We start from the raw sequence: 27,355 nt of genomic DNA, 5'->3' as shown, positions 1-27,355 counted from the left end.
TTTGACAGGCTCAGAGAGGAGGCTGTGTATTTTAGTAGAGTGAAATTTACACAGCTAATAATTTATTTAGCTGAATCTCTCTGGGGGGAAAGGACTGTGACACAGGGCTTTTTCTTGGTTTTCTTGAAGGCAGATGGAAAATAGAAAGGATTTTATATGAGAGTGTCTGTTGTAACCCAATGGACCAGCAGTTCTTCTGTTATTAGTATTCAAGTGTGTAATTTCTGAGCAATGTAAATATACAGCTCAAGTTGTTTATTTAAAATGAAACATTTCAACAACAGTGTAAAATGGTTCCAATGGTACAAAAATACATATAGCATGTATCAAGCTTATTAAATGTGGATACAAAAATATTCACGTGTACACATGACTGTAAAGAATTTGGGTCATGCTTTTTGTGAATTTATTACTTGAAATGCACCATATGTGTTGCATGCGGTATATGGACAAAGATTACTCACTTTCACAGCACAGATACACAGTTAATATACACGACATCCAGTTTTTCTGCTCTGCACTTACATATTACACTTCACCTTAATTAATATTCAATAAACAGCATATCTACACATTATTCCGAAACCAGACACAGCCTATACAGTGCAAATTATTAAAATAGGCACCTTTTCCTATATGCATTTATATAAAGTTCACCAGGTACACCGCTTGCTAGCTCAAAGTGATATTTGTTCTTTCATATATTGAAAATTAAAACATTTTATTTAACATTTTTATAAGGATATACATTCTTTATTGTGGTAGATTAGAGGTAATATGGCTAATCACACATTTAAAGTAAAAAATATGTCATCGGACAATATTGGTCTTTAAATTCTTTTCATTAAATATATTACTATAACCTTTGCAAGAAGTCCTATTTGGTTATAAATTCCCTTTATATATTCTATCAGATGTGACTGTACATGGTTTTTTTACACTCCACTGGAAACAGACACCACAATCCAGAACTATCTTTATGTGGCGCTGACCCAGTTCGAGTCGCTTTCCGGGACTTCACAGGCCGTGATCTGGCTGCAAGTCCATCTCGATGAGAAAAACTGTGAGACAAGAACATTGGTATGACAGGGCGGCCTGCTTTTTCATTTCCCTTTAGCTTGTACATAAACACAAAAACCCTTCTGGTTGAACAAGCACTGCAAGTTACCACTGAAACCAAAGAACGTAAAAAGAAAATGTTGTGTCACAGTGCAAAGGAAATGGAAGTTTACAGGATGACTGCAAAGACTTACAATGCACATAAATACTAATTCCATTGTTAAGAATAAACTGGACGAAGTGTATTATTCCTTAAGGTTAATAATAAGCATTGTCAAAGCCTATGACAGTTCTATCAAACTCCAACAGCGCCATCCTTGTCATCATTCATCTCACAATTTATAGTTTGTTCTTTGCACAAAAGGATTTGACATTAGACCATAAAACCGTCAAGTCATGGTGATACATGGCACAATGACACTCAAACAAGCATGCAAAATGAATGTTGACACCGCTGGGATGACTGATCTGGAATGATAGTGCAGAGAAGGGCATTCGGCTTCCAAATGTGCCTAAACACACACATACACACACACACACAGATCTCAAAACATCATTAAAAAAATATATGAACAACATGTTTTGAAGACACATCACATTTGGTCTCTACAGTATATCTCCATGTATTGGATATTCAACAATCCACTTTTGGTTGCCTTTTTGTTTCTTTTTTTGTTTTTTTAACTTGCCTCATAAGCCAAATATATAAGTGCAGTCCAGGTAAAGAATCCCTAACCTCTTTTTCCTACAGAGTATCATCAGTCATTCTTGATGTTGCTGTTGCTTCAGTGTCTCTGAAGATCTGAGTCTCAAAGTGATGGCAAAACTGCAATCTCGCCGCTCTCCAGAAGATCACTTTCGCCTTATTTACATCTCTAATATGTTGCAGACGATGATCATTGCCTGTCCAATATTGGGTTTTTCATACAAGAACCTCATTAAAGACTCCTATGGCATCAAATTGTGCTATGTTCAGCAAATGTAAGCTCCAAAAATTATAATACAGTCTGAAATTCACTGAATTTCATTAGGACACTTCCCGAACGTCTTCATGTCCTTTCACAGTCTCATTCTGGTGACCATAACCCATAGTTGTAGATCCTAAGACTGTGATGGATGTCTCATCTTGACATGTGGACGCACGGCGAGTCTTGGGGCTGCAGCGAGTCAGCATGGAGATCTGCGTGCTGAAGTTGTTACCATTGCTGCCCATAGATGGGTGTTGGTATTTGGTGTCAGGACCAAGAAACCTTTCAAGATGCCATCGCCTCCATTTCCTCTTGATCTCAGCTTGGACCTGAGAGACAGACAAGTTCCAATATAATCAAATGATGGTGGATAAAATGTATTCATACTTTACAGTTTTGGACAAAAACTCTACAAGTTACATTACGTTACATTACTCTGTAAATAAGGAACATTACAGAAGTAGAAAAATAGCTTGCAACTGTTTCAATCTGGCTGTATTTCTGCAAAACTTGAAGTACACATTGCTTGTAGCACACCAGTTTTAAAGTGAAATCTCTCGTGACTGGTAAATTGTGTGTTCAGTTTTTCAGTTTTTGGGATTCTGTCACGCTGCCAGTCTTTGTTTTCCTGGGTGTTCCCTAGTGAGCTCACTTCCCCTTAGGCACTTCACCATAGGCACTTTAATTCCGCTAGTCTGGTTGTGTCTTCACAGTAATTGCACTCCAATTAGAATCGCACAGGTGTTGACAATACTCTGTCATTAGTTTCCCTATATAGAGCTGTCTTTCTCTGTTGTCATCATGGAGTCCTTACCCTATGTGTCTCATGCTCTCGTTCCCCCGAGACTTCCTCTACCTTCTCATTCTTCCGAGTTCCCCGTTTCATCCGGTTCCCTCTTTTGGTTACGTTTGTCTCTCATGACTGTTTATTTTTGTAGTTACCCCTCTGTTTAAATAAAAACCCTTACCTGCATTTGGATCTACCCTCTCTTTGTGTTTTCCCAAACCCAACCGTGACAGAAGGACTCCATCATGCCTAGATCCAGCGGTGTGAGATTTCGAATCGGTTCCCCAGCCACCATGGAGGAACGGAGGGGGAGATTCCGGAACTTAACCACCCTTCATCAAGAGGGAAGGGAGGTGGGTGGCCTGGCGCAATTGTTTTGGACTTTGGCAGTCGGGTTAGGTTACAATGATGCAGCACTAAAGGATTGGTTTAATAATTGCCTGGATGATCCTTTACCTCAATGGGAGATGAAGGGGTTAGAGATCCTGGACTTTTGGGGGTTTACCAATTACCTGCACCATCGTGCTCAGTGGAATGCAACAACCACACCAGAGTTTCCAGACAAGGCTGCCAGCTCAGCCCCACAACCCAAGATGGCCACCAGCCCAGCCCCACAGCCCAAGATGGCCGCCAGCCTAGCGCCACAGCTCAAGATGGCTGCCAGCCCAGCACCACAGCACAAGATGGCCGACTCAACGCCACCGACTCTCCATCGTAGAGGGCGGAGGAGGAGACAGGCAGCTACTGTTCCTCAGGACCCGGAGAACGTTCCCGAGCGGGCGGCTGCCGTCCACGAGGCCGTTCCCGATGCGGTGCCCGCTGCTGTTCCGGAGGCCGAGGCGGTGGCCGAGGCCGTTCCCGATGCGGTGCCCGCTAATGTTCCGGAGGCCGAGGCGGTGCCCGATGCAGTCTCCGAGGCGGTGCCCGATGCAGTTCCCGAGGCGGTGCCCGATGCTGTTTCCGAGGCCGAGGCTGTTCCCGAGAAGGTGCTCGATGCTGTTCGAGAGGCCGAGGCAATGCCCGATGCTGTTCCCGAGGCGGTGCCTGATGCAGTTCCCGAGGCGGTGCCCGATGCAGTTCCCGATGCTGTTCCCGAGGCGGAGCCCGATGCTGTTCCCGAGGCGGTGCCCGATGCTGTTCCCGAGGCGGTGCCCGATGCTGTTCCCGAGGCGGTGCCCGATGCTGTTCCCGAGGCGGTGCCCGATGCTGGTCCCGAGGCGGTGCCCGATGCTGGTCCCGAGGCGGTGCCCGATGCAGTTCCCGAGGCGGTGCCCGATGCAGTTCCCGAGGCGGTGCCCGATGCAGTTCCCGAGGCGGTGCCCGATGCAGTTCCCGAGGCGGTGCCCGATGCAGTTCCCGAGGCGGTGCCCGATGCAGTTCCCGAGGCGGTGCCCGATGCAGTTCCCGAGGCGGTGCCCGATGCAGTTCCCGAGGCGGTGCCCGATGCAGTTCCCGAGGCGGTGCCCGATGCAGTTCCCGAGGCGGTGCCCGATGCAGTTCCCGAGGCGGTGCTCGATGTTGTTCCCGAGGCGGTGCCCGATGTTGTTCCCGAGGCGGTGCCCGATGTTGTTCCCGAGGCGGTGCCCGATGCTGTTCCCGAGGCGGTGCCCGATGCTGTTCCCGAGGCGGTGCCCGATGCAGTTCCCGAGGCGGTGCTCGATGCAGTTCCCGAGGCGGTGCTCGATGTTGTTCCCGAGGCGGTGCCCGATGCAGTTCCCGAGGCGGTGCCCGATGCTGTTCCCGAGGCGGTGCCCGATGCTGTTCCCGAGGCGGTGCCCGATGCTGTTCCCGAGGCGGTGCCCGATGTTGTTCCCGAGGCGGTGCCCGATGCAGTTCCCGAGGCGGTGCTCGATGTTGTTCCCGAGGCGGTGCTCGATGCAGTTCCCGAGGCGGTGCTCGATGCAGTTCCCGAGGCGGTGCCCGATGCAGTTCCCGAGGCGGTGCCCGATGCAGTTCCCGAGGCGGTGCCCGATGCTGTTCCCGAGGCGGTGCCCGATACAGTTCCCGAGGCGGTGTCCGAGGCTGTTCCAGAGGCGGTGCCTGATACAGTTCCCGAGGCGGTGACCACAAGGCCGTGGTGGTCTTCTACTCCGCCCTGGGGGACTCTGGCGGTGACCACGAGGACGTGGTGGTCGTCCGCTCCACCCTGGGGGACTCGGGCGGTGACCACGAGGACGTGGTGGTCGTCCGCTCCACTCTGGGGGACTCCGGCGGTGACCATGAGGACGTGGTGGTCTTCTGCTCCGCCCTGGTGGACTCCGGCCTCGACCACAAAGACGTGGTGGTCTTCCGCTCCGCCCTGGAGGGCTTTGACTTTGACCACAAGGCCGTGGTGGTCTTCCGCTCCGCCCTGGTGGACTCCGACCTCGACCACAAAGATGTGGTGGTCATCTGCTCCGTCCTGGTGGACGCCTCAACATGCCCTTCATGGACTTATGTTTTGTGTTTTTTGAGTTCTGTTTCTGTCTGTTCCTTTTAGTTTAGTCTGGCCCTCCTTCCCTCCCCCTGAGCCTCCACCTGTCCGCCTCCCTCCTGGACTCCTTGTTTTGTGTTACACCTTTCCATTCCTCCTGGTTGCTTCTGTCCCTCCGTCCCTCCCCCTGGTCCGCCGCCGTTCCACCTCCCTCCTGCCTCTTTTTCTGTTGGGGTTTTCCTGGGTTTAGGTGGAGCATCTGGTAGCTGCTCCGTAGGGAGGGGGTAATGTCACGCTGCCAGTCTTTGTTTTCCTGGGTGTTCCCTAGTGAGCTCACTTCCCCTTAGGCACTTCACCATAGGCACTTTAATTCCGCTAGTCTGGTTGTGTCTTCACAGTAATTGCACTCCAATTAGAATCGCACAGGTGTTGACAATACTCTGTCATTAGTTTCCCTATATAGAGCTGTCTTTCTCTGTTGTCATCATGGAGTCCTTACCCTATGTGTCTCATGCTCTCGTTCCCCCGAGACTTCCTCTACCTTCTCATTCTTCCGAGTTCCCCGTTTCATCCGGTTCCCTCTTTTGGTTACGTTTGTCTCTCATGACTGTTTATTTTTGTAGTTACCCCTCTGTTTAAATAAAAACCCTTACCTGCATTTGGATCTACCCTCTCTTTGTGTTTTCCCAAACCCAACCGTGACAGATTCTGGCTTCCAATGTTTTTACCGTGGATCAGTCACAGTGCAAAGATGCTTTAAAAGTGATTCAAACGATATCATTCTTCTGTGCAGTAATCGTTCTGGAATCTCTTTGGACAGGTTCTTGAAACTGACTGATATTTGGACTTATTTTTGAAAAGTGTGTATGCTGCTATCGAAACCATATTTTTTAGCTTGCATCTTTTTCATTTTAGCTTGCATCTATTATTCTTTAGTCTACTATTCTTACTTAGTACTGGCTCCACATAGAAAGTGTAATGATGTATCAGGTGAGTTATTGAGTAAGTTTACTTCATCAGAAAAGCCATACATATGGAGCTGGTTATGCGATGCAAACATCAAACTCTATTAGTTTACAAATCATGTAGTCACCAGTGAGCCTGGGTTGATTTTATGGTAAAACAGGATAATTTCACACATAGAAATCAGTTTAAGTTTGTTCACTAGTTGTTAAATGTCATCTATGGGGTACAAACATGTCAAACAATTTAAATGCACCTGGAATAAAGTCTGCACCTGTGGCCCTTTTATTTAATCTGTACAAGCAAAAAGGCCCAAGATGCTGTGAACATCAATGCATATATCAAAGTAATAGGCCTCCTTTGCCAGTTTGTCTAGAGCTATTTGCAGCCTGTGTGAGCTCGCTGAATCTAAGACAATTACAGGCTTCCAGGGCTTTAGCTTTTAGTTTGAGAAATCGAATGAAACTTCAATATAGGAAGAGGCTTCTGATCAGCTGTGAGTGAGTGCACCTAAAGATTCTGTCTTTTTTTCCATCCATCCGTGCCTCACCTCTCCATTCAGGAAACAGTAGAGTACAGCAACCACAAAACCCTGTTAAAACAAATGAAAGCAACTTACTCATATGTCATTATAGGTAAAATGAAAGTATTACAAGGTCATTCATTCAAAGTCTTACACACAGAAATTTGTAATGCTAGACGTCTAGAGATTCCTACCGGACAGTCTAGTATGACTCTGGTCTAAAAAATGTGGGTTGGTGAGTCCTGTAGCAGATATAAGTATATTTAACTAATGAGGACAGAGCCTTCCTGAATTCATGCCAGTCATTCTGATGGCTCTGCTTATGAAAGTTAGAATTGGGGCACTTTTTTGTCCTAAGGGATTTTTATTTATTTATTATTATTCAAACTAACAGACTTTTTTCTCCATTTTCTTTTAAAAATTAAGGCCACATTTGAAACGGTCTTGAAAACATTTTACCAAGCCTTCATATACCCCCCTCCCCCAACTTTTTTTTTTTTTTTTTTGCCATTTTTGTCATATTTATAAAAATAGATTTATTGTTTTACTCTTTTCCCAGACCCAGATTGTTAATATTCAGATCATAGGGAATTTTTCATAAATCATTTAAATATTAAACAATTTAAATATTTATTGTACGGAAATGGTTTCAATACATATTCAAACTTATGTCTGACTACACTGGTAGCAATTGGGTTTTTACTCTGATGAGGAGACATCAAAATGTTCATAAAACAAATTTGGTAACATTTTACAGTAAGGTTCCATTTGTTAACATTAGTTAACGACATTATTTTTATTAACTAAAATTAACAAAGATGAATAAATACTGCAACAAATGTTTTTGTCCTTTGTTATTCATTGGTAGCTAATTAAGTGTAATTTCTAATAAAAAAATTTAAAAAACAATGCAAAATTTGAACAAAATAAAACATTTGCAAAGTGGTGGAAATGTCCATGACTTTAAAAATGACATTTAATAAACTAGTGAGAATGTGAATAGTGTTTATAAGAGAGTTTTATAAACATCCACAGGGCAAAAGTGGCCACAGTTGAGGAAAACCCCAACTATGCCATTAAAAAACAATGGCCAATAGCTAAAGTGTGTGAGACAGAGATTCTCTATAGAGAAGCCCTGAGCAATTCTACCAGACATCATTAAACTATTCTGCTATCTGAACAACACTGCTACGATTAGCCGGAGAGCTTTTCCTGTCACTGGCAACTATTGATATTTGAGCTCTTTTTTTTGTTTTAGTGACTAGTTTGAGTGATTATCCTCAGACGATTATTCTCAGTGAATCCTCAGACGTACCTGAAATGACCCAAGAATGAGGTCAAACACAAGCCTTAGCTCAGTCTTTATGTTCTCAGGAATGAAAGCGAATATGATGAAGTTTATCCCAAAGAGTGGAATCAACAAAAGTGTGGATTTTGCCAGCCTCCTATAGAAAAGAAGAAGGAGACAAATAGATTTATGGGATACTTTCCTGTCATTCATAACCTGCACACAGTCCGGGGCTGCCAACTATATTATTACCAGGTGATATCAAAAAGCATATTACTGGAAAAACAACATTAGTGGTGCTGGGTAGAAAATAGCAGGTGCTTAAGAATTGAGTCTTGTTTTGTGCGAACTGAACAGTGGAGAGCTACTTAAGGACAAAGGACATTAAATCATCCGAACAGGGGCGGAGAGAGCCAGTGACATTTTAGATGATGAGATTGCAGTGCAGTGGGTTCTCGCTTACTGCTGGAGAGGCCAGCTAAAATATCCCCATATTTTATGCCCATGTTAAAATTACATAAGCTAAAATGTTTCTCATGTACCTCCAGTCCTCATCCTTCTGAACAGACCAGAATAAAGCAGAAGTTGTGCTTTAGATGCTCGTGTCCCAGTCAGACTTCATAACTATCTTAACCAACAAGAATCTTTTGGCCAAACAGATTTTGTTTTCTTCTGGTTTCGCTGGTTAGCTGCAGGCTTTCACCAGTAAGGACCAGCAATTAAATGGATAGTTTGCCCAAAAATACAAAACAAATGATAAAACTTCTAGCTTCAAAAAGAATGCAAAAAATTAATCATAAGAAAAAGTAGTTTTTCATTTTTCACATTCACACAGAATTTTCATTTTTGTGTGAACTATCTCTTTAAATTTGATGTTGGTCTTCTCAGCACTGTGTGGAGATTAAATAGAACAAATTACAGAATTAATCTTATATGAATGCAAAAATTCTGAATACTTACGAATATTGGTTTGATTCATTTCTCCCAATGTCAGGACAGTTGATCTTCTGCCGCAGTATCCGAATGATACAAATGAAGAGGATAAAGTTCATCTGATGTTGGTGACAAACAACAAAATAAAATAAAAAATGTAGTTGGTGTTATTTTGTAGTGCTTCATGATTAAGTAAAAATTATTGAAATCACTGAGGGGTCAAAAAGCCAGTGGTTCCAAAGCACAGTGTTTGTATGTCTCAGAGGAAGCAGGGACTGGCGACTATTAGCAGAAGTACAAAATAAAGCTAGCTCCTTGGGACGGCAGCGAGACAACATTAACTCTAAGTAGACGAGATGGACTGTAGTAAAAAACACGCAATGACAGGAATAAGTATGTCTGAGTGGAGGGAGATGAGAAGAGCCTCAGCTTTCCAGCCTAACATAGCAAATCCCAGACACCATGAATAAATCTACACTAACATTCCACTAGAGTGGCATATTTTCTCTCTCTGTCATTCTTTCTCTCATGACCTTCTTTCTTTCCCTTAAATCTCTCAAAAGAAAAGCCAATTGATATTTCATGTACAGTGGCACATATGTCAACAGGTTTGAGTGTTCCTGACATCTTAACACTCAGCACTAAGCAAATCATTATATTGTAAGGGTATAAACAAACAGCCAAAACACAAAGGGAGATGCATGAGAGATTGATAGTTAAGATTTCACAATAATTACTACAAGAGTTTAGAATTATTGGATGGTAATTATATTGTTTATGTGGAGTAGATCTAATAAATATCATGAAAATTGGCATTTCTTTTAGGGGAAAGCAAAAGTGTACATATATATATATATATATATATATATATATATATATATATATATATATATATATATATATATATATATATATATACTAACAATATATAACATCTTAATTGATATATATTAACAATCAAATAATAACTATTATTTTATTTTATAATAAAATTTTACCACTATAAATAAAACAAACATACTAAAGAAAGAACTAAAATATATATAATTAAAAAAAAATTAATATGGTAGTGTATGAGAAAAATAATGTAGAAAAATAAAACATATTATATATCAAATAATTAATATAATTTTTATTTTGTTAAAATATATTTATATATATATATATATATATATACACAACTTATATTTATATAAAAATATAATAATAAATTAAAAAATTTGCTATATAAAAAGGAAAAAGCACTAAAATATATAAGAATAAAATTTATTTTATAAAGTACATAAATATATACAATATGCACTAACAATATATAACATCTTAACTGATATATAATAACAATCTAATAATAACTATTATTTTATTTTATAATACAATTTTGCCACAATAAATAAAACAAACATTCTAAAGAAAGCACTAAAATATATATCATTTTAAAAATTAAAATATACTAGTGTATGAAAAATATATATAAAAAATATTATATATAAAATAATTTATATTACCGTATTTTTATTTTGTTAAAATATATTATTTATATCTATATATACACACTTTTTTGACAAGAAATTACACACATTTTTCACAGGTTAGACAGGGGAACCTGGTCAGGCATAACAATTATAAGCTTATCTCCATGGCGAGCATGAATGACAGCAATAATAATGTACAATAACAACTTTCTCTAATCATAGTAACAACAACATATGATACTTAAGGAGTGAAAAGGCATCTCACCAGAATTGAAGCTAATATCGGGGTTTTGATAATCCACCAGAATAGGTCGGAATTTTCAATTATATCCCAGCATCTGGGAAAAATGGCAAATAAATGTCATGTATACATTATTGCTTGCAATGACTAAGTATTTGTCTTGATTTATTCTGTAAATCTAACCCGACGTCATTGAAGTAAGCCTTGGCAAAGCTCCAAGCCATGATGAAAATCGTTGGGCCTCCTGTAGTAAGGTGAAAAGAGAGTGTATTTCAGTCAATACATCAGCGGCTGCCTCTGTATATGGCTTAATAACTTAATCATTATGTCAAAGGTTAACAAAAGAAGGTTAATAAAGAAACAGATGCACATAAATACTATGACGCCTACCCCAACCAATCAGAATGTACCACCAGAAGTACTTCCTCTCTGAGAAGAAGGAGACGGCCAACAGAGCATGAAGATACAGACCTTCCACTAGCAGCCAGAAGAAGCTTGCCATAATGCAATACTGGAAAAAGACAATCACAGCTTTGCAGCCAACCTGAAAATCAGAGAAAGAAGATGTGAAAATGACTTTGAGAAGGCATTCCCACCCTTGAGTTTTCTGCGGACATTCTAACACCAAGAACAATATTCTAATATAAATATATTAGATATATAATAATGTATCTTGATAAAACTTATTTATTTATTTTTTAACTGTTAGGAATCAACATAAATATATATCAGTCTGTGTGTAATGAATGAATATCATATACAAGTTTCACTTTTTGAATGGAATTAGTGAAATCAACTTTTTGATGATATTCTAATTATATGACCAGCACCTGTACATTGAATAGTTTTAATGTAGAATTTTAATTCTCACATTACAAACCACTGTAGGTAATTTTGCATATGTCATGTATTGCCTAGCTAGTGCTTGCCTTGTTTGACTTCCAACATAGCAATTTAAGCACTGGTAATAAACTTTCATGAAAGCAGCTGTTTTATTTGGATAGAACCTGTGGGAGGTAGAGAGGAGTTTGTTGAGTGTGGACAGTGAGACATGGCAGGCAGAGAACTATAGACAAATAACTGAGACGAACACACAGCAATGAAATCAGACAGGAGGGTGTAAGTGGCTGAAGGTGAAAAAGAAAAACAGAGCAAAGATACAGCATCATGCTGAAAATGCCATGTCCTCCTGCTCAAAAGCAGAATAAATGAATGACTACTAACTTCTGACTCTTCAATACAAACAAAACCATCATGCTGAGGCCTGTAGATGTGGTGCTGCACAACAGTTTGAACACAATTAAAGATCTGTGATGTTCATATTAATAAAGCTTCAATATAGGGATGGATGATCACTAGTTTGAAACTAGGGATACAAAGAAGGTGAGAAGGATTTTTTTTTAAAGCAAATAAAAACAAATATTCAGTTACTCATAAGAAAGCTAAAATGTTAATTTCTCATTCATTGCAATGTAAATACACTATTGTTCACAAGTTTCAGGGTCAGAAAGACTTTTTTAATTAAGCATCACCAATTTTGCCATCACAAGAATAAATTACATCTTAATTTAAGTACATCTTACAATAATAAACAAGCAAATAAAATATTGACATTTTGTAAATCGGACATCTTTTTTACCACACCTTATAAATTAGTCTGTGAACATAAATATAGTCACATCCTGTGCGGTGAACGGTACTTAAAATCAGCTGTTGAAAGTTTGGTGGAGCCTAATTGTACAGAACTTGCTAAAGATGAATAAATCGAGAAGTTGTTTTGACACCCACTTTGAATTTGAAAGTATGTAGTTTTGCACATAAGAATAAAACTCTGTTTTTCTAAAAATACTTCTTCGAGCTCCATGATCTGAGGATCAAAGATTCTCAAAGATTTACACATCTAAAACTTCATTCCTCTGTGCAACATGAGAGTGCATGCCTTACAGGCAGGAAGAAAGAATTGGGTGGATGAAGCAATCGACAGTTTAGACAGAAGAAGGCTCTGAATGATGCTTTCTGCTTTCGGCTTTCTGCTTTCTGCTTTCGGCGTGTAAAATAAGGCAGTGCAGGATGAATGGATCTGGCTCATAGTTCTAATACGCACAAATCATCCCAAATTACTCTGAGAGCCGCAGCCTCTTGCTCAGGGCACGAAATCCCTGATATAGACAGAAAGCTTTTGCTGCAGGCTCGGCCACACAAATGGCTAACAAACACCTTCTGCAGAGGCGAACCTCTCAACAGCCTTTTATCATGCATTTATTATATATCATAAAACCACGGCAACTAATTCTTTTTATAAAGCTGTTTTCTGGCAATCAGTCATTCTGTCTTTTCCCATGAGCCTACTGTTATTTAAAGGTGAGAGTAATGTTAATAAGGCAGCTTGACACATAACCTAGCTGTGAATATAACCTGATTCCACAGGAGATTACTAATATTTCACATGCAAATTAAGTCTTTAAAAGAGAATGATGTAAAACTTTTAAGGGGAACTTTTTAACAACGTAGTTCTTCCTAAGAATGTAAGGATTGTAATTTAATGGCTCTGTAAGGAGTGAAAGGAGACCTGGGTTCAAATCTAAAACAAACTGAACTGTCAGCTTTATATCTTCCAATTGTGATTTAACATCTCTTAATCTACTTTATTTCAACAACAACAAAATTATATCTCATTATTATAAAATTATTTGTATGAAAGCCTGCTTCATCTTCAGAATAATAATAATAAAAAATAAAAAAATCAACATAATTGTGGCTTTCTATCTTTCATTTGTGACTTTACATAACACAATGTAATGTATGTCATAATAACAACTATATTAGACTTTATATCCCTCAGACATGACTTTTAAATCTCACAATGTGACTTTCTATCTTCCAACTGTGACTTTTTATATCTCGTAATCACAACTTTATTTCACATTACTGTGATTTTATTTATCTCAATGTGACATTATCTTGTAAGAACAACTTTATTTCACATAATTGTGACTTTAAATCTCACAATGTGCCTTTATGTCTTCCAACTGAGACTTTATCCTCCAGCTTCATAGGAAAGGCTTAAGCCTAGTCCCAGACTAAAATGGATGTCTGGGCTGTTTTAACTGACTGATCTTAAAATATATCAGATTCATTGTTTTGTCTCAAGATGTACACCAGTAATGTTTTTACCTAGGGCATACTTTTAAAAACGTAAAAACGAAGATTGAAGATTGTCTCTGAAATAAATAAATAAATGAATACAAATCACAGACCTAAAAAATGTTGTGGGAGCCGTTAAAAAGAATCAAGAAGATCATATAATGGAACCATATCAATAAGACAAGGCTTCCCTTTTCAACTGAACTTGTGTTCTGCAGGAGAAACCTGTTGCTTGCCTATTACAGTATCTAGCTCACCTGGTTTACAATGCTTGAACGCTTGCTTGTAATTTTTGCAAGAGAAATAAAGCCACAATATGTACTTCAAACATATATTTCACATTGTCTCTTCATACCTCACAATGTTGACATCATGTCTATGAATTATTTCTCATAGTTGCATTACGGTTTATCACAATGTGACTCTTCTTTATTGGTAACTTAATTTTCTACTCCAAGGTGGAAAAAGCTTTCATATACATTTTCATTTGACATTTTGTCAAATGGAATAGATAGACAGATAGTTCTATGAGTCTGGAGCGACAAATTTTCAGCAAATGACCCTAATAGGAGTTTTACATTCAGAGATGTGCATCATTTGTGCCACAGTGTTTCAGACCTTTTTATACCAACAAAAATCACTGTAAAAAGTCAATTTTAAAGATTTACATAATCTTTTCAAAAGTTGCATTTAAAATCCATCTTGTTTAAAATTCGAAAGAGTCAAAACCTCAGACTGAAAGAACATTACACACTTCTGAAGATCCCACAGACGGCCTTGATCTATTGAAAATTCCTGCTCAAAGTGCAGACATTGAGAGACGCCAGATCTGAACACTGGACACGTGTTATAGCACACTCACTCCATACTCTGTGATAAGAAGCCATGTTTTCATCTTTGTCAAGTTCAATCGGTCGTCATCTTAACAGCTGGGTCATCTCAGAAAATTACCGGCAGTCAGACGATGCTTTCTAAATACTGTGAAACTGACAGTGTTGTGCCTGAACGCGTTCATTGAACGATAGTTCATGAACTCGTTCATATTTTGGCCGAACGTGAACTGAACGTGCTGTATTACTGCCTGATGAATGTTACTGTCAACTCGTTCATTCTGGTGTCTGTGAACGGCACTCTCTCTCAGGTTAACTTCTTTCAATAAGGTGCCAGATTTCTATAGAGTCTTCCAGGCGAAAACCCGGCTAAAACACACCATAAATGGGTCTTAATATGTAGCGGAAAAACACCCAATCTGGCAACACCACCAGTGTCACACTGCCGTCCGCCGCATGCGTGACGCGTCATCAAAAAAAAAAACATGGAGGCGACAGCAGCATGTAGCAAGAAGGCGTGTGATCATTTAAAAGAATTTTATGATGTTTATGACAAGGTCGGTGAGAATGGGAGACAAAGCATTAAAGCAACAATGGGGAAATGCTGTCCCCTCAATGCTAATGTAAACCCTGCTTGGATAAGGATTCAAAATTGGATATGAAGATGAAATCTGATGCATAGCTTCATTGTTAAAACTGATAAAATAATTGCTGTCTCTTATTCTATATGGGCTGTGGCAATAATTTTGAAAAATAATAGCTCGCAGCAACGTATGGAAAAAAGAACTATGAAAATTTTGTAGTTTGAACTATGAACAGAACTAGTTCATTTTAAAATTTGTGAACTTTCCCAACACTGGAAACAGATTCCTTTTATTTTAATAGAGACACTAGTAAGCCAGACACAAGTGTCAAAAAATGACCCGAAGTTCACATCATTTTGTAATGTTGTGAAATAAAATTCTGTGAAGTTGAGCTAGCTTAAAGGGCTACAACAATAACAGTGGGAGTACATGCCATCCAGAAACAGAAGCAGTGGTTCAAACAGAGGTCACTCACAGCAGCAAGTGTGAAGTTATGCTCATGGATGTTTAGTAGCAGACATAACAGTCTAGAGGCCCAAGACCCGTGAGTAAGAAAAAATGTAAACGTGATCAGCTGGGATAGACTTTATTTACTAACATTGCTAGATAATGACTTGGTTCGCTGCGTGTGGATGTCACATGGTTTGCTAATTTAAACTATTACAGACTCCTGGGGGACTTATTAGAAAATAAATAAACAGATTGCGCAATAATGAACTTACAGAGGCAGTGGAGCAGTTGTCAGACTCTTGAATAACATCGTAGAGCACCGCATCTTTGACGAAGACTGCGATGGCTTTCAGAATGAAGGACACAAACAGATGCATGTGGATGTAGTTCCGCGTGCAGTGGAGTTTCCTGAGGGGATACAAGGAATACAATCAGTCACGCTCACGGACTGAATTTTAAATATGTTAAGCCTGATTGAGAAGTCCCTTCCCTCTAATTACACCCTGTCCTTGGAACTAATAATAGAAAAAAATGACAGCTAATTACACTATAAATGAAATCCTAATTGAGCTTTCTGGTCCGTGTAAGGGGTTCGTTCAACAGATAATTTGTTGCATTATGTTGTAGTCCATTTCACACACACAAACATGGGAATTCATAAAATCTGATTTAAAATTCAAGGTCCTGTTTGTTTAATGTCCAACATACTCATTTAATATTTTCAAGCTGAGCACATTGCATCTACCATGTGGAAAAAAGAAAATCATGCAGGATTGGGAGCAACGTGAGAGTAAGTGCATAATGGCATCATTTTCATTTTATGGGTGAACTGTTCTTTTGAGAACACATCCAGAGCCGCTTTAACCAAAACAGGCGTTTTTTAAAACAGAGAGAGAGACTCGGATATCCCAGAACACCCTGAACATTATGTCTTTTGTTTATAATGTCCATAACTCACGCTAGTAAATCAGCAGACACTTTGTTTAAACACTGGTTTCACTTTGCGCTCTGGGGATGTTTTACAGTAATACTCTCAAATACATCTACAAAGTTGTTATGCTGTAGGAATTGTGAGTTACAGCAAGACAATACAAAATGATTACAAAAAATGTGTTGTTGGGACTACATTTTTGCAGCACTTTGTGCAGATAAGGCTTGTTGCCTTTCTGAAATAATTTAAATACATAAAGCCACTATTAGTCTAAAAGAAATACAGTTATGACTAAAACTTAAATTTGCATTCAAAAGTTTGGGGTCTTTAATGTTTAAAAAAAAATCATTACAATTTAGAAGAACTGTTTTCTACTTTAATATATTTTATGTTATTTAATAATATAATTTATTCCTGTAATGGCAAAGCTGAATTTTCAGCATCATTACTTCTGTCTTCAGTGTCACATTATCCTTCAGAAATCATTCTAATATGCTGATTTGGTGCTGGTTGTAAGCAGTTGTTCAGCACTTGTGGAGACTTTTCTTCAGAATTCTTTGATAAGTCCAACAGAACAGCCTTTATTTTAATTATCTGAATTATTGATACTAATTTTTAAAAAATACTAATAATTTTAATGACCCCAATATTTTGTATAAAATAAAAAGTGTCAAGTTAAATAAATGATGGTTTTGCATTTTGTCTTTACATACAAGATTATATAAGCCAGTTCCTCTTTATGAAAATCATGTTAATATAATTTACATGAATGCATGTAATGAAGACCTGTTATCAATAAAGAGTTTTTCAATAGCTCATTATGAAGTCTTTCTTTTGTCTACCAATTGCATCACTGCACACACTAGAAGAGAGCCATACTGGATGATGACATCACTGAATCATCAATGAACTAACTTTAACTTGAAAAATGACTATTTGTTATTATATATCAGCTTTGTTATAGTTATGTGGTCAGTAAGACGAATTCTAAACCATGTGTGGAAAAGTTACTTCATTACTTCAGAAATCAATGTTTTGTTTAGATACTGTGGCAAAAGCCGGCTGAAATGGGCCAAAAACATTATACAATACAGCAGGCAAAATCTAACGTGATTGAATCAGTGTTGTTACTAAAACTATAAAGAAAACAAATAAATCTAAATTTTGATGTAAAATGTTTTAAAAAAGTATTACAATTATTAACTGAAATAAAACTAATAAAACTAAAATGCTAAACTAATTTAAAACTATTCAGAATAGAAAAAAACCAAACCCAAGTAAAAATGTCAAAAGAACATTTATTCATAAAACAATATTCATAAAAACTCTAATTAAAATAACCCTAACCCTAAAATCTAAAAATAACATCTAATTAAAACTATGAATACAAACAATAATAGTATATAAATAACACTAAAAATGTTGGATTGATGGCATTACCAGTGTTTATATCCAGCATTGTTTTGAGCATACAGTTTATTTCATATAAAAAAAAATAAAAATAAAAACATAAAAAGAAATACTATCATTGTTTGTTTAAACAAATGTTCTGAATTCAAAACAAATCACCAAACCGATCTTGTTTGTAAGTGCATTACTGTAGATTTTTGCTTGCCAGGTCTTAATTATTCAACAGCATGTCAAGGATATATGTTACATCCCCAAAATGCCTAAGGGCATAAGGGAACACAACATAACATAATATAGATAATTCCCAGATTAGTTAACCCTGTTAACGTGTTTAAAGTGCTGGTGCAAAAGGACACAAGAGCAAAAACAGGGTTTAAATCATGAAAATACATATATTTATTAATAGCACCAACGTGCAAAAAGGAGAGATAAAACCGTGCCCAGGGAGTAAGAACCTGAGCGGGGCTAAATTATAGAAATAAACAAAACAAAACCCACTATCTAACTACATTCCCATCCCCACTAAACTACTACAACAAGAAAATAAAACAAAAACAAAGTCGAAGGCACTCAGCACGCCCTGCCTAACCTACATTACGTAACCTAAACATACAATAGTAGCACCCGCTCCTTACCTGATGTATTAACACGGGTTTCCCTATGTGTTGGATAAATGGAAATCATGTGACATACTTTCCTACTCACTACTTTCTGGCCAGTTATAAAGCAATGTACAAAAAAAAAAAACGTAAGAACTCAAGTTCAACGTAAACCAAAAGTAACAACCACTAATAGAAACAAACGGAACTCAGAACATAACAGTAAATAACCAAACAAACAGAAAAACAAAGAAGGCACGCCAACGCGTGACCCCAAAACGAAAACCAACAAAGCTCCTTCTCTCTCTCTATTGCTTCCGGTCTACATCCGTCTTTTATAGTAAGGATGCCCATTCTGGTGTATGTCGTAATGATGATGGGTAGCCAGCAGCACCGCCCTGAAAGGTGATAGCGGAGAAAGTGACAGCAAAAACAACAACAAAACACCATATCCTCGGAGCATGTAACAACTAGTAAAAAAAAATAATAATAATAAAATGATAGCCTGAATGCTCTGTAAGTCACTTTTGCTAAAAGTGTCTGCTAAATGCATAAATGTAATTTAAAAGGATGCTTTATATAAAGCTAACATTTGATTGGACCCATTTACAAATAGGTTTTATTCAAGCTTTTGAAGTTTTATGTAAATATTACATTTTAGTTTTTACTAACTGACTATAATTTAAAAATGAGTTAAAGTGTGTTTCCTTTAACCTAGCACTCATGCAAAAGTATGCTGCCTCTGTTTTTTTATTTCACATGCTGTGATCTGACACTATCAGCATGGTCTTACAGGCCAATGTTGCATCGCTAGTGCATGGCCATTTGGACAGATTTGAACACTACAAAAATTTGACCAAGACTGGTACAATTTAATTAGACCACATTAATTCGACTGTTTTCACCAAGCAAAGACAACTGGTGACCCAGGTCATTCAACATAGTGGGAGCAAGTGTTCAAACCGGCAATAATAACAGCCTGAGGTGTGATCAGGTCTTCAGTCCCTGTCAGTCAAATCTCACATCAGACTGATATCCTATCGGTTAAGACTGCTTAAGCCTGCAGCTCGAGTGCAGATAGTGTTAACAGACAGGATTAGGACTGATTACATTGCTGGAGAGCTGAACATGAGCAGCTTTATCGAGGAATAGTGCTGCACTGCCATACTGGTGACACATATGAACCTTATTACTGATGGAAATGACAGCACTGAGGTGGGATGGGATTGAGCTTAGAGTAGTAATCATAAGTATCACATTTGTGCCCTTGAGCAAAGCACTTAACCCTAGAATGCTCCAGGGAGGATTTACGCTGTGAAAGTTTACAGCAAAACTTATGCACTTTTATAGGTCATCCTCTTAAACATTTGGTAAATAAGTTAAATACAGCAGTGTAAGATGAGGAAAGATGACAATGTGGATGAAGATGCATCAGCCAATTGCTGTTATAGGGAAAAAACTGAAACATTTGCTAATTTATTTGTCATGGAATAAAATGTAAAATTATTCTGTGCTGTTTATGGATGACCAACTTACCACAAGGATCTAATTTTATCTTTTTACTTCAAAATAAAAAACTATTATTTTCACTCCACAAAAAGGCATACTGATGTGTCCACAAATTCCTCTCTATCACACACACAAACAAACTCATATTATACAATATACTGTAATACACTGTCAGATTTAACAGAGATTAAAAAATTAGATCAGTTAGCAATTGTTCTGCATTCAAAAAAAAAATAAATCCACAGATTTTGTTTGTAAGTGAATTACTGTAGTTTTTTACTTGCTGAGTCTTAATTATTCAACAGCATGTCAAGGATGATTTCTATAAAGCTCCAACTTGATTGAACATATTTACATTAAAATACAGCTTTTGAAGTTTTATATAAAGTGCAATACTCACTGCATAACATTGGAGTTTTCCTTAACTGACTTTTTTGTTTTTTTTTGTTTAAAGGTCAAATCCTTACCATGAATGTTCATAGCCAGATGAAAATTACAAAATAAAAAATAGCAGCCATCCATGAGATCCAAAAGTCATGAGATTAGATATTTTAAGAAAAAAATAAAAAATAAGGTGAGGGGTCATTTTGGCCCGGGGGCATCTTACCTAATTTTACCCTATTAATATTGCATTTATTATGGGTGATTATGAGTAAGCTACATCCATAGCAGTTATTATAATGAACATCTCACAGGAATGTGCCATGTCAAAACCAGAACTACCAGAAGAGCACCATAAGTCTGTTGCACAAATGTAAGCAGTGTGTGTATGCATAAATCATATTGCCCAAACCATCTGAATGCAAACTTAATCTGAGCCATTTTAGCCACTTAAGGGGGTTTTAAACCATGTTTATGGTTCAAAATATCACTACTGGGTTTATATGTGAGCACTAATGCACTTTGGAATGATTCTCTGATGGTGGGGAGTCTTGTTTGGCCAGGATGAAATGTGTGAGTTGGAATATATATGTAAGAAAGAACATTTTCTCTGTCATTAGCAGACAGTTTTGCCCCTGGTGAGCTAGATCAGTTACTGTGGTGTCAAAACGCATGCATGTTGTTTGCTCTTTAATCTTCTACAACTTTAGTGATTCAGTGACTCGCTCCACGACTCCTCATGGTGAAACTGGGGTTGGCTACAATCACGCATGAAGCACTGTGTTCTGTGTTTAAAGCCTGTTAACCGTTAGCTTAATCAATATGAAATTCTTCAATGTGAAACATTAGTAGGACTCCAACTGAGCCCAGTATTTGACAGCAAAAAAAATAAAATAATAATAATTAGTAAAATATATATATATTTTGTCTAGAAAGATTCAAATGAATTCTTGTAAAAAAATTTAATTAGTATTTGAAATATATATTTAAAATATTAATATTTTAAAAGTATACATTTTAATAGCTACAACTGTGTTCCAAGCTAAATTTAAATCTCACTATTAAAAAATTTAATAATAAAAAGAGAACCTTGTACCTTGTACCTTGTACCTTGTTTTGTACCCGGTTCTTCGACCTCATTCATTTGAATTGTATAAAAATAAGCAGATGTAATTACTTCACCCTCAGCTTATTTTAAAGAACTGTCAGTTAGGCAGGAAGTAATTTTCCTTAGAAATAATTGCTTTGGAGAGGGCTTTAAAACTAGTTAAAGCAAGTACGACAGCATAAACATGACACATCTAGAGAAATGCAAAACTATTTTTGCAAAAGAACTTAATTCACCCCTGCACCAGTAAATACATGTTAGCATTCAGTTTTTAAGATTTCTTACCTGGACATACAAAGTATTACAATGGCAGTGGTGAGAGAAATGAGAGAAACACTGTGCCCGATGGTGTAGCCGATCTTCACCGACCTAAAGAAACTATCCTGCGGGAGAAAAGAAAGAATACAGTTAACTAGTTCAAATAGCGCAGAAGAATTTAAATCTTCTTGAATCTACTGTGGGTTTGTTTGTTTGAAAGAAGAAATTAATACTTTTATTGAGCAAGGGCACATTACATTGAAAAAACATTTACCATGTTACAAAAGACTAAATATTTAAAATAAATCCTGTTCTTTTAAGCTTTCTATTCTAAATGTTTCTTTAGCAGCAAATCAGCATATTTGAATAATTATTGAATGATTATTTATTTTTGATCTAATAAATGCAGCCTAGGTGAGTAAAGAAGACTTTTATTAAAACATAAAAATTTTGGTAGCACTTTATTTTACAGTACGTGTACTTACATGTACTTATAGTGTACTTACAGTGTATTTATCTAGGAAAGTTCTGGTAGTACAAGGTAACTACATGGGGTAGGGGTAGGTTCAGGGTTAGTACCTAGTTATTACAAAGTTATTGTAATTACTATAATAAGTACATAGTATGTACATGGGGAACAGGACTGTAAAATAAAGTCCTACCAAAATTTTTTACAGACTCCAAACTTTTATACAGTGTAATTGGTTATGGTATCATGTTTTTTAAACATCATTAAACATGGATTATAGCAAACCATTCTATTAAAAGCAAGAAATGTAAATTATTTTGCTTTATGTGTAAATCTACATGATTTTAACCCCATACTGCTCTCAGTATGTATGATGACAGTGGAGTCAAGCATCAGACACGAATCAACAAAAACATAAAATTCCTTTTAAGTCCCATGCCCACATATTCCTAGTGGTTCAGAAGACCGTGCGTGCTGATTACCCATCCTGTTGATGTGAACACATGCTGGGAAAGCTTTCATTAAAGGGCAAAGGTCATTTGTTCTTTACTTAACTACACTCTGCTCAAAAGATCAAGGTGTTTCAATGTTATATAATACTGTACCTGCTTCAGTGATGGATTATTAGTATGTTTACAAATGCATCCAAAGCCTGACATGATGTGCAACGCTAAATAAAGGAACTGTTATGTTTGGACTTGTTAGTTTGCACTAGGCAATAAAAGGCTGGCTGGAAAAGGAGGCTGAAAGGTTGACTGAGAAATGGTAAATATTAAAGCTTGGGTTTTTTGGGTGAGGAACACTCAATTTAACATGAGAATGATCGCTTTCTGTGGGCTAAAAGTTCAATACGTCAAGAGTCAAGAGCATTTCAGTGTTGTATAATGCCAGTGGAGTAGAAAACACTAGTTTGACATAACTTTAAGATATTTTGCATGCATGACGCTCTCTCAACCTCCTTAGAGATGCTAAAGTACACTGAAGAAACTGCTATTTTATATGTGAAGGGACACATAAAGTATTCTGGGAATGTCAATTCATGGATTTCACCATAAATTAACAGTATAAAATGTCCAATTAGATTCATTACACTATAGTGAAGGAACTCTTAACCAAATAACAGGTTGTCACAATAGCATTTTACAGTCTTTTACCATTAAAATTACAAGTACGCTCATTTTAATAGTGTAATTTGTACTTACATCGTCAACAGTGCCATTCAGATTGTAGCCACAATACACTGCGATTTCCATTGGGTCCATCTCGGTCCAGCCATCAGCAGTGCAGGTCTTTGAGAGGTTACCTGTGGGAGAAATTTAAAGGTCATTAACCTCCAAATACACATACTGGCTGCTCTGTTTAGAAGCTGCATCTGTTTATTACACTCTTGACTTTGACCGCAGTGAGCCCCGATAGCTGGTGTCCTGGAGTGTGTCCAAACTATTAAAGTCAAACAGCTTTCTGAACTAAAGTAGAGAAATATGGTCCATGTCATCCCTCTCACTGAGGTGTTTCTTGGCCCTTCTCAATGCACAATGTCCCACTGAATGCAAAACTCCGATCAATACACAAAGAGGCCCAACAGAGGACTGTGGCTCACTGAGCGTATTGCTTTTATCAATGCTGTATACAAATATGAACAATGAATTATTGAGATGCTTGAAGGAGAAAAACTAAATTTTTCGGGTCATAGGATTTGTGTTGAGGAAGCTAAAAAAGTAGTGTCGAAAAAATTTTCACTCAGAAATTGCTTGCAAATGTACAGTTAAAAAGGCATTATTAACAATTTATTCCTATTAAAAACTTTTATGCAAATAACACATTGAATTAAACATTAACGTTTGAAGTAGAAAAACTGAAATAATATTTTCTTGTAAAACATACTCCAAGTATCTTCAAAAATATATTTTGAAGTGTACTTTGAAACTGTAATTACTATTTGAATGAGTTAAAATACAGTATAATACTGGCTGAAAAGGTTAGCAACACTGCAAGAGATGAACAAAATTAATTAGGTACATTCAAGGTTTACTTTGGGCATTGTTTTTATAAAAACAAAAGCAAATTATAAATGTTTTGTAATTAAATGTTTTGCAGTCACAAAAAAGCTTTGCAATAGAACAAAACATAATTTATGTAATCAAATCTAAATCAGTACATGGTACTATCGGTATTTAAATTAGGGAATCCCCGATCTACATAAATGTGTCTATGTTCGCACAAATCATTCGTGAGCCAACTTTATTTAAAGAAGAAGTGAGTGTATTTTTATGAATCTTTGCAAACTGCCTTTCCTAATAATTGTGGTAATTAGCAAGTTTCACGATGAATGCGACTAAAGTAAACATTCCCTCAAAGAGCAGCTCTTAAGAGAGGGGCGGGGTCAGCAGAGCTCATTAACATTTAAAGAAAAATGCTACAAAACTTTTTTACAGGGTAAAAAAAGAAGGTGTTTTTCTAAAATACCACTGAGAAATTTTAACCAAACTATGTTACAGACTATTCATTAATGCCCTAAAACATCATATCAACTTGTGGGAAATGGGAATCCTATGACCCGTTTAAACCTTATCAAAAATACCTGAGCATGCTAATCAGTGTCTTCAGGATCATTAGAAAATCACAAGTAGGTGAGTTTGATCAGAGTTGGAGCTGAAGCTAGCTTGTTACTGGAAAAGCTATAGTACGTATTACTGTTACACTAATGAAAATGAAGTTGAGACTTTAGAATTATACCACAATCTGACTTCTCCACAAACCTTTTGTATAAGGGGGACATTCAAGGACTAGGTGTAGGTATCCCAAAAGGCTGATTCATCAAGAGACAGCATTGTCTTACGGTCCACATAGTTTGAAAAATAAGATGTATACTTCAGGAAGAAGGACATTTAGTTCCTCTTCAGTGCATTCATAGTGGGTCCCATCTTACAATGCCTTGTATTGATCCGAAACTAACCAATCAATTTCACTCAGGCTTGAATTATAGGTGAATGAGTTCTTGTGTGGTTTCTCTTCAGTGTGCTTGTTATGTGACACTGAAAGAAGCTGTTTCATAACATTACAAATTAACACTGACTAGAGTTATACAACAGTGTTTTCAAAAGGAAACACAGAACACACTTTCAAAACACAAACAAAAAAATTTACTTTCCAAAGGAACAAATGCCACCAGAAACAACTTAAATGCTACATATCTACGCACAAAGACCACCTGTGCCTGCCCCGACAGGAAGTGACCTCCACCTATATAACATTAATGTCTGCTGCTGAATGACTCGTAATGCAGGTACCCATTTTCCAAAAGTTTTTTGGCCAATAACAGGAATTTTTTTATTTTTTCCATACTAATATCTTAATGCAAGTACTAAATCACGCTTTAAATGTTAATAAGGTGTGCTTTACTATCTACTTGTTAAAAATTTATTGCCATTGTTTTGTCTAGTTTTGGACCATGCGCCAAATGAGCTTCAGTAGAACAACAGTGAACTGCGGTCTGGTTAGAAGTTGTTCGGCTATATACAAACAAAGCTTTTAAGGGTTTGGCACGACAAAGGGGTAAGTGATTAATGACAAAATTGTAATTTTGGGGTGGAGTATCCCTTTAATAAGATATTGAGAGTTTTATTGTTCATTTAATGTGTATTGATCTGTTCATTCATTATTTGGAAGATGCATCATAAAAGTCAATAATGGTATGCATTAACCATCTGCAGTACAAAAGCAGCACTTGAAGTACGTGAAGGTTTCTGTGTCTTCAAGTTCACTGGCTGAATGGCTCATTAAGAAAATAGACCAAAATAAATTAACTGACTGAAAGCACAAATAAAAAATTAATCAACAGATTAATCATCTAATGCATAGATTAATTAAATGATTAATACGTTTTAACATTAACTTGTGATGAACATCAATTAAAGTGTTTCTGTTACTGACAAATATACGGTTCATTTAGCGGGCAATAAAAAGAGAATAAAACATGCAGCAGCCTGACAAATTATAGATCAGTAAAATTGAAGCTATTGTAAGATACATTATATAAATTAAAGGGGTCATTTAAGTGTTGTCACGGTTCCAAAATTTCAGTATTCGGTACCGATAACAGTGAAAATCCACGGTTCTCGGTACCAGTTTCGGTACCAAAGCAAAACACAAATATATGCTTAAAAGAAAAAACTTTTTATCCCTAAAAATAAAACCAATGCCATTCTTTATACTTATTTAAAATTTAGTTAAGTGTTAAGAGTTAAGTGTTGCTACAAGTAATATAATTATGAAAAACATTTAACAAGTTTCACCCAAATTTAATTTGTCTTTTAATTAATGAAATTTAAACACATTTTATTTTTTGGTAAATAAAGAGGATTTGCTATTAAAACATGGAAGAAATATTGTGTGATTTATTTCTTTACAAAATTAAGTTTTATTTTTAATTTTTTTGCAGTAGTAGCAGTATCACATACATTCTACTAAATAATAGTAATATTTCTAGCACAATGCCTTTATGTAAAAATGAACTTATTTTGACGGGTTGCTGTGAATACCTTTAAATTGACACGAAATGGTAAAATGCTTGTGAAGTGATTCAGAACAGTTCTGGTGATGTTGTTTATGTATTTATGTCCTCATTAATGCAAGCGTCATTTTCATGACTGGATTTTGTGATTCCTTCCTCGTTTTCTGCTTTGCGGAAATCATAACGCTGTATGCGACGTCGTTTTTCCTGAGACCTGAAGTTTTTCAGTCCCAAGGCACGATGCCGTTTTGTCCGATGACTGAAGCCTTTAAGTCTGAGGCATGACGCCTTTTCATTTAATGACTGAGGTCTGAGGATGTCCTAAAATGAACACTGTTCTCGTGTCATGGGTTTAATTGGTTTTGTCTTATCGTGCTGGGAGACGGCATCACAGTATAGTAAGGGGCATAGCATTTCTGTCACACGCTTGAGGTATTCAGCCAATCACAATGCACTGGATAGCTGGCCAATCAGCGTGCACCTCGCTTTTCAGAATGATGAGCTTTTGTAAAAACCGATGCG

General features: G+C 37.3%; 2 protein-coding genes across 3 annotated transcripts in view; one reads left to right on the top strand and one right to left on the bottom strand.

Moving 5' to 3' along the window:
* Positions 1 to 389: 389 nt before the first annotated feature.
* LOC127945881 (vasoactive intestinal polypeptide receptor) overlaps positions 390 to 27,355 on the bottom strand; it is a 48,274-nt gene continuing 21,308 nt past the window's right edge. Inside the window, exons 4-13 of the mRNA XM_052541971.1 lie at positions 23,523 to 23,623; positions 21,879 to 21,976; positions 15,928 to 16,063; positions 11,038 to 11,191; positions 10,831 to 10,891; positions 10,672 to 10,744; positions 8,962 to 9,053; positions 8,029 to 8,158; positions 6,741 to 6,782; positions 390 to 2,356 (exon numbers count right to left, since the gene is read on the bottom strand). Of these exons, the coding sequence (XP_052397931.1) occupies positions 2,087 to 2,356; positions 6,741 to 6,782; positions 8,029 to 8,158; positions 8,962 to 9,053; positions 10,672 to 10,744; positions 10,831 to 10,891; positions 11,038 to 11,191; positions 15,928 to 16,063; positions 21,879 to 21,976; positions 23,523 to 23,623 (1,157 nt within the window). The 3' untranslated portion in view covers positions 390 to 2,086. The remainder of the gene's footprint in view (positions 2,357 to 6,740; positions 6,783 to 8,028; positions 8,159 to 8,961; positions 9,054 to 10,671; positions 10,745 to 10,830; positions 10,892 to 11,037; positions 11,192 to 15,927; positions 16,064 to 21,878; positions 21,977 to 23,522; positions 23,624 to 27,355) is intronic.
* On the top strand, positions 2,635 to 5,370 carry LOC127945880 (titin-like). 2 transcript variants are annotated; one of them, XM_052541970.1, is made up of 2 exons: positions 2,635 to 4,047; positions 4,240 to 5,370. In XM_052541970.1, the coding sequence occupies exons 1-2, from the start codon at positions 3,060 to 3,062 to the stop codon at positions 5,265 to 5,267; spliced, it is 2,016 nt and encodes a 671-aa protein (XP_052397930.1). In that variant the 5' UTR covers positions 2,635 to 3,059; the 3' UTR covers positions 5,268 to 5,370. The 2 variants fall into 2 exon arrangements, with proteins under 2 accessions (XP_052397930.1, XP_052397929.1); XM_052541969.1 differs by having other exon boundaries at positions 4,216 to 5,370.

Source organism: Carassius gibelio, chromosome A24, assembly GCF_023724105.1.
Source record: "Carassius gibelio isolate Cgi1373 ecotype wild population from Czech Republic chromosome A24, carGib1.2-hapl.c, whole genome shotgun sequence".
Lineage (NCBI taxonomy): Eukaryota > Metazoa > Chordata > Actinopteri > Cypriniformes > Cyprinidae > Carassius > Carassius gibelio.
This window is presented reverse-complemented; position numbering and strand designations above follow the sequence as displayed.